At 41.1% G+C, this 13529-nt stretch overlaps 1 protein-coding gene across 1 annotated transcript in view; it reads right to left on the bottom strand.

Moving 5' to 3' along the window:
* The window catches only part of sdk1a (sidekick cell adhesion molecule 1a), a 251719-nt gene that overhangs the window by 38669 nt on the left and 199521 nt on the right, over positions 1-13529 (bottom strand). Inside the window, exons 20-26 of the mRNA XM_036552383.1 lie at positions 12393-12588; positions 10402-10500; positions 8938-9129; positions 7731-7852; positions 3421-3530; positions 2524-2674; positions 685-922 (exon numbers count right to left, since the gene is read on the bottom strand). Coding sequence (XP_036408276.1) covers positions 685-922; positions 2524-2674; positions 3421-3530; positions 7731-7852; positions 8938-9129; positions 10402-10500; positions 12393-12588 — 1108 coding nt within the window. The remainder of the gene's footprint in view (positions 1-684; positions 923-2523; positions 2675-3420; positions 3531-7730; positions 7853-8937; positions 9130-10401; positions 10501-12392; positions 12589-13529) is intronic.

A 13529-nucleotide genomic window follows, 5' to 3' on the forward strand; every position in this document is an offset into this window, starting at 1 on the left:
GTTCATAAAAACGAGTTCTTTGGAGAGCTTTGTATGAGAATTGCGGAAACACCCCATCTCATTCTTACCCTTGTTCTTATGATGACGAATCCCAACTGTTCTTAAATTACATGCTTACCTATGTTATCTGTAATTAGCATAAGTAAAAGTCTTGACAATGCCACATTGGGCACTTCCAAGCTGTAGGTACAGCTAAAATGCTGCCAAAGGGGAAAAATGAAATATAATTTTTTCTGACTCAGAGATGTGAACCATTCTAACAAATGTGGATGCAGTTGAGTGTCCAGCACATCAGTAAATCACTGATCAAAATAAGAGTCATATGATCAATATGAGTCACAAGACACCCTTTGAACCCATGAGTGTTTCAGAGCAAGTACTGACTGTCAATAATCTGTAGCCTTGATCCTGCTTTCAGAGATGAAGAAAAAGGTAAGGGCACTCTTTTTCTGCAAAGAGTTAAGCTCTGGTAATAGGAGAGTTGTGGCGGAGTGTGTCTGTGGGTGAGGTTATATGGATGTGTGTGTGTGCGCGTGTGTGTGTATGTGTGTGTGTGTGTGTGTGTGTGTGTGTGTGTGTGTGTGCTAGCCTGCCCGCATGTGTGTGTATGTGTCTGTGTGTGTGTGTATGTGTGTGTGTGTGTGTGCCAGCCTGCCTGCATGTGCGTGTTTCCCTTCACCCTACCTGACTCCCGCGTGCGGCCCTTCACGATCTCGCTCCAGGGCCCAGGACCGATGGAGTTGAAGGCCTGGATCTGCAGGAGGTACTCCGTCCACTCCTCCAGACCCTCCAGCGTCATCTCCCTCTCCAGCCGGTCGCTCACCAGCTGGACCCGCGGCTCCCCCTGCAGGTCGGCTCGCCACAGCTTGATTCGGTAGCCCACACTCTCCGGATTCCCGTTGTACTCAGAGTCCGGTAAAGGCTGGACGGGACAGAACATCGGAGGTCACCTCTTCTACCTTTGGACCATGAACATCTTGCTGCAACCTCAGCATACGCTGACCTTCTGTAGGCCCAAGGAGCAAGAGGGACCTGGCCAAGATTCAGATTACGCCCAACAACGAGATAAACTTTGTGTTTTAAAAGTTATCTCAGCAAATTTCTGAAATTGAAGCATGTCTACACAGAGTTTTATTTTCTCCCATTCAAGTGAACTGCTTTATTTTACAGTGACTGAATCCAACAAATGCACTTTTCTGGTGTTTTATCTCAGAGCTGGCAAGGTTTAACTAACCAGTCTGGTGGTGGTCCAAAAATGAGAAAGTTGTCAAATTGGCAAAACATCAGAGGTTTTTCTTCCCCACTATTAATTTCCATAGTAAAGGGCTTCAAATTGAGAAATTCAATTTCAGCGAAGACTACAGCACATCAGCATTCTTTATTTCATGTGGAAATCAATAGATGTCTGAAAAGCCCAATATTCAATGGACTGTACGCATTATAATGACATTTTATAACAAAACGAAGAGTGATAGCTGGATGCAATTGTTTCTTTCAAGCAGATCTTGAAGTATCAGCTATTTGCATGGATCTTCTTGGCAAAAGAATTGTTATATAAAAGGACATCTTGAATAATTTAGCTGAATTCGGCTGAGCACGGACAAAACCAAGAGTTCTCATTTCACCGCTCCTCTTCACAAGCACTCCATTATTATCCAGACAATCGTGACTGTCGGGTAAAACAAAGCTCTTGCAGTGACATTACCCTTTCAATTTAGCATTACCTCAGAGAGGCGGAAATCTTCTCTTGCATTATTTGCAGGTTGAGGGCTTTGTTAGGTAATGAGTGTCTCCCACCTCTTCAACTTGAAGCTACTCTTTTCATAGTTTACTTTTTTTCAGAAAAAAAGAGAATATTGCTACATCATTTGTTCACCCTAAATTATCACGCATCCTCCCTGTCTAGTATAGTGGAGGTTGAAGAGGAAGCTTTATTAAAAGTACACAGAGCCAGACACTTTAACAGAGATGAAAGCGCTTTCTAGTGCAGAGACTGACTCCACTCTTCATAACAAACTTTTTGGTGGCATGTTGAACTCAGTTTGAGATTGTGTTGTGCTGTGGTGGAGCTCAGGCTGCGGTTTAGGTCGTGGTGTTTCAGGCTCCATTCGAGATCACAGTGTGTCTGGACCAAATCTGAGCTCATAGCACGCTGTGTTTGCATTGTATTGAGTTTGGTTTGAGACACTGGTGTGTTGGGCCCAGTTTGAGATCATGATGTGCTGTGCTCGGACTGAAACGGGGTTCTAAGTTCAAGCTGGCATCATGCTGTGCTGGGCTGAGGGTAAGATCATGGTGTGTCAAACCAAGTTTGAGATAAAGGTGTGCTGGGCTCAGTTTGAGATCATGCTGTGGTTGGCTCTGTTTGCCATGGTTGCTGAGGTTAGGTTGATATCACATTGTGTTGGGTGCAAGATCGTGCTGCCTTGGGTTCAGGTTGAGATCACAGCTTGTTGGGTTCAGTCGGATACTATGGTGTGCTGAGCTCGAGTATAGACCATGCAGTGCCATTTGGCTGCCTACCACCCATCGCAGCCACAGGCTGGTCTCGCTGGCCGTGCGCACGGTCACGCTGCTGGGGGCGATGTCCGGGGGGGCCTGCAGAGTCTGGATCACACGGGACGGCTGGCTCACAGGACTGGAGCCTACGATGTTCACTTGCCGCATGCGGAACCTGGGCACGCACAGACACACGGGCCAACAGAGCTCACCTACCATCACACCTGTAACACTCAAAAATCAGCGACTCCTTTTTTAAACGGAAAATTAAGCAGCACAGATTAATCTTGTACCCTGTATTGCTGCACATATAGTGCATCTTATTTTAGCAGGTACTGTGGAAAGAATATCCTCAAATTACAACAACAAAGTCAAATCTAATTCAGCTGGATTCAGACCAAAGCTAAACGCATTACATTTGTGTGAATGTGACTGCACGCTGCATGCATACGATATGCAAGTTAAAAACACCTGGACCTTTAAAGCGCTTCTGGCACCGAGGAGAGATATAATCTGATAAAAATGCAATTGCCACGCTGTTTATGCAGCTTTTAAATAAGACTTCAGCAGGAAGACATAATCCATGACAGTCAGCTGTTGCAGAACTATACTGTGGACAAACAATTACTGAAGTCAAATGCCATTGCGACCTGTTGGTACACTTGCAATTTGGAATTCACTTTGTCATATCTATCACACAAAGCCTTGCTGACATAAGCCTGTCTTCTGACTGCTAAGGGAATGGGCAGCTGGGGAGACAGTGAGTCATCAACAGTTTCAATAATATCACACTGTTTCTATGTCAGACTATTTACTGTGGTTATTAAGCTTGCTTCCATTAGCTAGTGAGGGTAGAGGCAAAGAAAGAAGAGGAGGGAAGCCAGGTATGTTTCCAGGACATAGATTTTAACACACACTCACCTGTAGTGAGTAAAGGGGGTGAGGTTGGGGATCTCCAGCACCTGGGCATCCGGCTCATTCTCCTTCTCGTACAGAACCTTCCACTCCTCGTCCTCACTGATGCTCCCCACCTTCAGGAGAGGTAGCCATTGGTCAAGACCCATAAAAATATATGGTCACCATGCCTGAAGAAGGGCTGAGCTCATCTGATACCTTCTGCGTATGTCTTATTGTCATCTCTGATACTAAAAGTGGAGGCAAAGTGTCACTATTGTGCTCATTTGATGATCAAGTCACACGTTCCTCAAGATAGGAGACAATCAGTTGCGTTGATGAAAATGGCCAATTTGTTTCTGATTGGAAGTAGGGTGTTTTAATAATGATGCAAATTCCCTGCATGATATTCTAATGATTATAGTGATAGCATTGCAATGTGTTTTGGATTCTGTGATCTACTGACTGATGTATGGTAGTATACTTAGCTGCACTTATCTAATTGTGTTGCATAAGTTAAACTGGGATAGGGCTTGAATAGTGTTATGCTCACACCCACTGGTCTAGGAGTGTCGTTAGCCTGGTCTGACACTGTTGCTCATTCAACTTGAATGGATACACTTATGTTCTGTTGTGCTGGAAGTTGCCCCGGATGTCTGCTAAATGAATGTCATGTAACGTAATGTAATGATTTCCAAGTTGGTCATTTTAGAGAATCTGTCACTTTACAGTATCAATTTAGAGCATTTGGTCATTTTACAGCATCTGTCTCCTACAAACCCCTTTTTCATAACTAGGCCAATCAATTCTCTCCATATATGAGGAAACTTGCTAGGGTAAACAGAACTCAGCTACATTTATAGGAATCTTAAACACATACTCCTGACTCCACCTTTAAAGTGCACAAGCAGACATTGCTGTGGTATGCACAATATTGGCGGATCATAAAGGAAAACTCCAGAAAGACCACATGGGACGACTTATAAGAAGATAGCAAATAACAGTACTACAGACTTTGGCTGGTGATTCATGAGGAGCCGACTAACATTATGTCTATTGACTTGCTGCTTGATATGATTTATTTAATCAAGACTTTCTGTGGAAATTATTATTTCTGTAAAAATCGATTTTCATAAAATTAGCATTCATTTTAATTAATTGCACTTCTGAGTTACACTTTATACGTAACTTAATAAAGAAATGATAATCATACCTACTGCTGTCCTTTTCCCACTTTAATTCCATTAATGCTAACAGGGCATTAATGGAATTAATATTTACCAGTTTTGGTGTCCCTTAGGTAATGAATCAGAGCACACAGTGCTAGGGATTAAGTATGTGAGCTGGGTGTGCCACACTCATAAACCTGCTCTTTTGGATGACTCCTCTAACGAGCTCAGATAAGCATCTCCTCCTTTTCACTCAAACGCTTGTGCTCCCGAAGGACTTGATAATCTCTAGCTTGTGGACTGAGCCACAAACAACCCATTCGACTGAAAGCAGCAGTGGTCAGGGAGTGCAGGGGACCCAGAGGGTGTATACCCCTTAAGGTCCCTGCGGGGCCTTCCAGGAACTGCAGGTGCGGTGCACCCACTTGCAAACGCGACAGATCTGAGGACAGGAGCACACTGAGCGGTCAGAATCTGTTTATCTTTGCCTCATTCTCACGTCCTCGGCTCCTCCACCAGGGGCCTATTGAATCTGGGCATTTGGTTTGCATCCCTGGTCAGGTCAGAGAAATCAAAATGCGAGACAATGACGCATAATCCAACAGATAGTTGCACCGAATGGGGTGAAATAAACAGATTTGGGTTTTTCATCTTGCTGATTCAGACACTTTAAGGGATGGTCATTCTGCGGTTTGTTGCCCATTCACCAGCTTTCACTTGGGCATGCACTTCATCCTTACAATAGATCCAAAATCGCTCTTTCTGGAAATTGCTGGTGACAGAATTCCTCCACAAAAGGGATTTTTGAATGACAAGAGGCATCATTTCAGTGAGCATCATTCCAGCTTAAGCATGTATCTTACTGTACTCTGCAAAGAATCTGAAGAACACTGTGTAGAAATCTCTGTTAGGTACAGAATAAAATACAAGTGAAGGTATGAAGATTACAGTGGGAACTGAAATCCCACCACTGGCACCAAAATGTACATGAAACTGTGCCACATTATTCAGTGAAAGTCGCAAAAAAAATACCAATATATATTAAAGTGGGAGATGAAGAAAATGAACAAAAAGTAGTCAATATACCACAACATCCATTCAAAAGGTTCAATTCTTCTCAATGAGAAAAATCAGTTAAAGGAAAAATATGCTTTCTCTGGGTTTTAAACAAGGAACTCTGGCAAAATGCAGAGGCAGTACTTTAACACAGTACTTTTTTCATGACATTAATCCGTTTTCTGCGATAACACTTCATCACTTCATGCCTTGTTCAATGTGAGGGATGTGAAGTAATCTCATCTAGGTTTAAACCACTATAACAACCATTGATATTCATGAACCCTAAGCTCCCAAGACATTGGCCTATTTCGCTGGCATATCTGTGCCACAGATTTCCAGGCAAGACAGATCATTTGATTTCATTGGATATATTGCACTTCCCTGCCCACTAAACCTAATTTGGCCATTTGAGGGGAAACAGAATGATGGCAATGAAATAAAGGGCAATAATAATAGGCCTACTCTTTCAATCTTAAACTACACAGTAAGCAATTTTTGATTAAGGCACAAGAAAATGTTTTGGAATACTGGTGCCAAATGGCTTGCAGCCAACTGTCATTCGATGAAGTAAAAATAAAAAGCTAGAGTATACAACTATATGGGAGTTTACGTATAAAAGTTTATTGTGACACTTAATGTTATGGAAACACAGGCATCATTTTTAGATTCATAGAAGTATATATGAGGAGCTTTTGCCAAAACTGTCCAAAAGACTATCCTAATTTACATTTAATGAAGTAGGAATAAAAAGCTACAGCAAAGCTACAGCACACTGCTATATGGGAGTTTATGTATAAAAGTTTATTGTGACACTTAACGTTATTGAAACACAGACGTCATTTTTAGATGCATAAAAGTATATATGATGAGCTTTTGCCAACACTGTCCAAAAGACTATCCTAATTTGCATGCCATAAATTTAAATTATATAGGAATGCTGAACGGCATTACCCTTAAAAATGAACACCTGACCATGTCTGATCATAAGAAGGAGAAGACTGGATAAGAATTGATCTACTGGATTGATTTTCTGCAAATAAATATGATGCTTGCTCCTGATATTACATTGTGAAGTTGATAGCTTATTTGAAAGAATTACTTATTATTATATTATTATCAATAATGAAACATGATGATATTGCCAATTGTGGCTAACCTTGCTATTCAAATAGGTTTTCACTTCATTTCTGAGCTGGAAAAATTCCCTCCATCTTTCTCTTTGATATTCTAGAACAGAACAAAATACATTGTACTGTATCATATTTAAGAACCTGAAATAATGTAATACCAATGTGAATATAACCATACGGTTCTTTTTAATGTGCCCATTTACATTCTGAAAAATAAGACTTACTTATTTTTCAGTGAATTTGGGAATTTTACTTGGAATAAATTAAGAATTTTAAAAGTTAAGAAATCTTAAAAGTTAAGAAAACTGCACAAAACATGGGCAAACCACTTCCAGTGAGTCATTTGAAGGAACCAGGAGTAACAATTTCAGCAACCTGTTTCACAACTATCAACACTCCAAACAAACCAATAGTGGAGCTGCATCAGACACATGCACTGAATATTTCAAGAGAGGGCCCCATATTTAATCCCTTTGTCCCTAACTTTGAGGAAACAGTCAAAGTAATTAAGGCAAGTACTACTTTTCTGCATTCTATATATGTTGAGTCTTTTAAAAGGTTTCTTAAGGATGATGTGTGTGAAAAAAATAAATGGTTGTGAAAATTTCTATGTAACATTAAGGGAGACATGCATTATGGTTATACTGAACCTGGGCCAGTCTTACAGTGAACTCCAAAAGTATTTGGACAGTGACCTGTTTTTTGTTGTTTTGGCTGTGTACTCCAGCACTTTGGATTTGACATGACACATGTTCATCCAGTATGGATGAAAATACCCTTAAAGCTGGCAGTCTGCACTTTCATTCCATAGTCACTGTATCATTTCAAATACAAAGTGCTGGAATATAGAACAAAACAACATAAAAATGTGTCACAGTCAAAATACTTCAGAAGTTCACTGTATATGTTGATATGCTTCTACGATTTCATTATAAATGTTGTGGATTGAGAGGAACTGAAATCAATCATCCCCACTTACCTGTCCCTCAACAATCCATTTGCAGATGGATGTTTTCCCATCGTCTCCAGCACGGAACTTGAGTGTGGCTGAACGGGGGCTTATTTTGGAGATTACCAGGTTTGATGGTGATCCAGGAAGCTCTAAACAGCAGAACAACAACACGTATGGGAGAAAAAAAAAAATCTGTTTCACTTACAAGAAAAGCAATCTTCACCTGTGTGTCTCCACTGAGGACAACATAGAAGGGCCTTCACATGATTATGTGGCAACCCATAATATATGTATCGTCATGCAAGCCGAGAGACTGAAGTATCTACAAATCTACAAGAGGCTTCTTCCTGACCCATGACTCTTATTGTTCTTTCCAGAACTTGGAACAATTTATTCCTGGAGGTAAATCGAACAACAGAAGATGTCATGTCTGTCTAGAATCCCTGCTGAGCAGTGGAGATCCTATGTTTCTCTCGTGACTTACTTCTCTCACTTTATCAGTGAGGATAATGGCTCGAGTCTGGCTTTTAGCCAGATATGTATTTGTTGGTGACACTGTGCCTCTAAGCTAGCTTAAATGAATGCTTCTTCTCCATTGCAAGTCTTGATTCATGGCTGAGCAAGAGGAGAAACTTATCAGCTGCTATAAAGACAATGGCATCTCTAAAGGTCATTATTCATATTCACGCTGATCCCCAAACAAAGCCAAAGACTGCCGCCTGCCATATGAGAGCTTATTCATACAGTCTGCAACTGGGCAACAGGGGAGATTTTAGAAATAAACAAGACTGGTAAAAAACAAGTAAGAGGACACCGATCAAATGTAAACCAATACTCCCCAGTGGAATGACTCATGTGGCTGATTGTGCTGAATGGACCCAGTGAATAAATAGCTTATAAAGTACTGGCCGACAAAACAAGACAATGACCTTTGTCTTACAAAGGTGAACCAATTATTGAACATTTAGCTAACCAGCACAGAGCTGCAGCAAGCATCTATCAGACATCACAAAATGGCTCATTTGTGCCCTCAGAGGCAGTAGCACTTTCTAGGCCAGTTCTCTGTGGCTCACTTTCCTGTCAGTGCATTACTGTTTTGGACCTGCTTCTGTATGTTTCATTCCAATCATTTACAGAGTTATAAAGAGCCTCATGCTGTGAAGTCACTAATCAACGATCACATGACTGATCACATGACTCCTGGCCAACAAGCAGGAAGGAGAGGAGCACTGACCTGGGGGCACCCCTGAGGAGATGGTTGAGGAAGTAACGGTCCCCATCCCAGCCTCCGTCATGGCAGCCACCTCCAGGGAGTAGGTGGTGAGAGCGGTGAGGCCAGTCACTTTGTAGTGCAGCGTGGTGTTGGGTAGAGTGCGGGAGACCCGGGAGGAGTTCTGCCCCTGCACCTCCCAGGACACAAGGTAGCCTGCAAGACAAGCAGAGATGCTATTTTACCACACATAACTGTAGGTCAGTTCTGTGAGAAAATAAATAAGTACATAAATAAAATAGCTGCTCTATCATCAGCCATACTGATGGTATATGGGAGTGTGCTGTCACTGCAGCGAGCTGTCGGGACACCACTCCCTGACCCTGTATCTAACCGGTACTAATGACCAGCAGAGGTCCTGTATAATTGGCAGTTTATTGGGAGTGAATTCCCCCACAGTCAGCACTGTTTCCAATCACGGACTGTCCTTTTGCAGCAAGGCGCTCGTAAATCAAATCTTTGCGCTGGTAGTCCCCCCGTAAGCAACAAATACACCTAATGTTAAACAGAAAACAGTGTTGTGTGTAGTGCCAGAGACAGGTGCTATCTGCAATCATTTCTCTCTAATCTGCAGCCGTCACATTCGTTCCTTCTCTCCCGTGGCTCTTGGCCGCCTAATGGGCTGCCGGCTTCTTTTTTCTCTGCTTGGAGAAACACATGCTCATACGTAACTTTCTCTAAATGGGGGGTTCGGTTGATCTCCCTGTGGTTAAAGTGCCTGATTCACAGCTTCCTGATGGTAACATGTTGGTTTATTGCACACAATGCAACATGTCAATACCGCTGACACACCTTCATTTTCATAGACCTTTCATAGATCTTTTCAGAACATACCTCTGCTCTCACATAAACTCAAATGCTAATTTTGAGTGCCAATTAAGAGTGATAACAACTTGGGACATGTTCGATTAAAATGGAACGGTTGCAAATTTCAATAGAAGGGAACGAGAATTGTCTCTCTATAGAGAAAAACATCATCTAGGAAGCAGTGAATCATTTTGACACAGGAAAAAAAACTGCTTGCAGAAATCCACACTTTTCTTTAAAATTTATGACATGTAAGTTAATGATCCAGATGCTAAAAACAAGCATATGTGCTGTAAAATAACACTTGAGCTTGAAGTGATACATTTCACGGGGCACAGAGAGTGAAAACAGGCTGTTTACAGCAAGCCACTCAAAAACGAATTTGCTACAGAAGTGCATCTTGCAAGAGCAATTATTACAAAACCAGAACTGCCCACAAGTTAGGGTCTAGGGTCTAACTTTACAGAAGCAAGCTTCTGGGTTTGCAGGGCTCAGTTTATTTCTGGTTTCAATGGACTGGAGTGGAAGGGGAGGTGTACATCCTACTTCCCATCATGCAATGGAAAGGAACAGCTCCAGACTGAATCCTGCCACTGGGGTCTGTTGAATTCAGCACCTCACCTATGATCACTCCGTTCTTGTCCACGGGCTCTTGCCAGCTGACCCGCAGGGAAGTGTCCAGTATCTCTGTGAAACTCAGGTGACCCACTGGGCCTGGTTCTGGAACCAGGTAAAAAACACACATTGATCAAGCAGTGTAATCACTCCTCATAAACTTTACCAGGATGCCACTATGATGTTTCATAAGCAAAATCATTTTTCTTGCACTGTAGTGCAGTTCTGCCAAGCTCCGGTTCTGGGTGCACACAATGTACCCTGGCTTTATTCCAGCAGAGCTCAGTTGATTAGGTTTGATTGAGCCATTAATTGAATTCTAACCTGCATTTGACATTTCTTTTAAGTTGTCTTACATATGTCCTTGAAGAAAGAAATGCATTGTTGAAAGAGATTTTTAAGTAAAAAAAAGAACAGAAAAAAGTCTGTGTTTCTAAAATTATTTTTGTTAATTTGCACCCCTTAAAATAATTTGTAAATGATACCATACTTAAAAACTGATTAAGATTAATGTTGTTTGATTAATGTATTGATTAATATGTAATGATTAATTTAATTAAATGATAAACAGAGCTTAAGCAAATGAGACAGCTGCCCTCAATTTGTTTAAGGGGCAGATATTAACAAACTAATTTGAGGTATCTGTTTATTTATACAAGCACATGTGAAATGTCAAATGCCCATTTCTATCATCAAGGACTTACAGCAGATAATTCTCAAAGGATGTGGAATTCAGATCAGTATTCAATGACAGCTTCAGTTACTGAAAGGAGTTCAGCTGGAACAAAATCATTGCATGCTGGATACTCTGAGAGCCAGGACTGGAAAACACTTGTATTAAACAGGATGACCAAGAATTCATTGAAAACAATTTCACTAGATGTACGATTTCATTAATCTGATGCAAAATCGATCTAATCTATTCTTAAATGTGTAAGATTAACACTTACCAATATGCTGTTAAATCTCAGACATTCATTTGTTGAAACTATGTTGAGAAAGTGCATGTGCACTTTTATGAAAAAGCTTCACACTTCATTTTACATTTTTCATTTTTATATTTCAGCGTAAGGACGTGCCAAGCAGATGGCCTTTATATGGATGATCTATAAAAGCTTGGTATGTCTAATGTCTAATTCCTTTCCCTAGTTTTTTTTTCCCCAGAGAAAAAACCCTTTCTGCCTTTTAAAGAGCTAATTGGATCTATGGTTCACAGAATTAAACTATAAATTGTACCTGCAGTTGTCATTGTTAAGAACTCTGAGAGCATTTTAGTATGCTCTGAAGTGATGTAGAATTCATGGTGTGTGTGATAGAACATGGGAGAAGTGGTAGAGAGCAAGAGAAAAAAATGAGTCGTAGTTAAAATCATTTGTAGCCATTTCAGTACAGTGGTTCATATGTCAAACAACTCATGCTTTCAAGTTTCAAGTCTCTTTAGCCTTTAAGATTGCATTTTTTACCATCAATAAGCAAAATTATGAGAGTAATCTAAATTTATAATGACAACCATTGTGAAAAATATCATAAGTTTACAAAACTATATTAGAATTATGTCAATACCTAATACAGGGACATAACCAAAAGCTAACTGACACTTTGAGCATGTTTTGTGAGTTCAGTTGGTTTCTACTTTAACTGAAATGGTATGGTGCAAAAATGTTAAAAAATGTTCTCTTTATTTCATGAAATAAAAAGGTGTATAATTTTAAAAGCACATCTAACACTTGACAAAATATTAAATGGCCCTTATTAAGTTAGTATAATTTGTTTCGTTTTCTTTCACAGAGAATACAGCTCATTTGCTTTGCAGAGGGCCTCATTCCAGGTGATAAATGCCCGTTTCACAAGTTGTGCAGTTACTTCCCTTTCACAGGCTACAAGGTTAAGTAGTTTGCTCAAAGGAACAACAGCTTCCTAGTTGAGAATAAAACCGGCAACATCCTGGTAACAAGCCCAGTTCCTACACACCGCGATGTGAAAGGGTGGGTACTCACTGTCCTCGTGGGTTTGTATTAGTAGAGGAGGGCTGCTGGGCCCGTCACCCGGCGTGGTGAAGCACAGCACGGACACGAAGTACCAGGTGAATTTCTTCAGGCCACTGATGTAACCCACGTGCCGGGCGCCATGGAAATCGGGGGTGATGGTCACCACGGTAACGGCTTCGGGCGACCGCTCCGGCCACGCCAGCAGCTGGCGGAATAAATGACGCTGTAATCACGCTGACGGGGGGGAAGCGGCTGAGAAATCGCTAATGAGCATACCTCGGGGTGTTAGCGCAAGTGAGGCAACACTGAGCGTATGCCTTCACAGTAACCACGGCTTGTCTCACACGCCGGGCTTAATTGGAAACCTGCTCTTCCCTCACCACATATGGCAGTCCTGTCATGGCACTGACAGTCATATATTCCAATCAACCCACTCAAATTTTAGACTTCACGGAGTTTCTGTAACTTACTTCAGACGGAAGGTGCTTTTGAAGTCATGACCTTGTTCAGGCCGCTGTTTAAGAGCACTGCCTGTTCTGGATGACGTCTTAATTAGCATTTTCTACTTTTCGCAGGAAACATTGTCTAACACCTCTATTCAGTTGAACCACAGTATGCTTTGTTCTTTAATTTTTTAATATGTTAAAGGGCTTTTTGAATTTCTTTCAAAGATGTCTTTCTCTAATTTCAGCAACCAGCACACTCATAATTCTAGGGACAAAGACATTAAAAATAACACCCCAATTACTCAGTTACTCAGTGTTAAGGACAAAGCACATTGTGGTTAGGTTGAACACAGGCCTTAATAAGTCACCTTATAATTGAATTCCATAATTTAATAGTCTGTTCAAAACAGTTCTTGACTTGCATCTTACTTGAGGCTGGCCAAAGGCTGAAGTGCAATAACTTTGATAATGATGATTATCACTGGCTTTTTGTGAAAGGGAAAATATAAAACTTCCTTCATGCACTGAACTATTTGGGAAGAGGGAAAAACATTTCTTCCATTGAATAGCAGCATAATAGTTCTCTGCAAATGAAACTATATAGCTGTCAAGGCTTATTTCTGCACACTCAGTTCTGTCAGGTAGAAACATTAACTGCCATTATGTGACACACCACAGACAAAAGTGTTTGATGTTGATC

The sequence above is a fragment of the Megalops cyprinoides genome, chromosome 19 (genome assembly GCF_013368585.1).
Source record: "Megalops cyprinoides isolate fMegCyp1 chromosome 19, fMegCyp1.pri, whole genome shotgun sequence".
Classification (NCBI taxonomy): Eukaryota; Metazoa; Chordata; class Actinopteri; order Elopiformes; family Megalopidae; genus Megalops; species Megalops cyprinoides.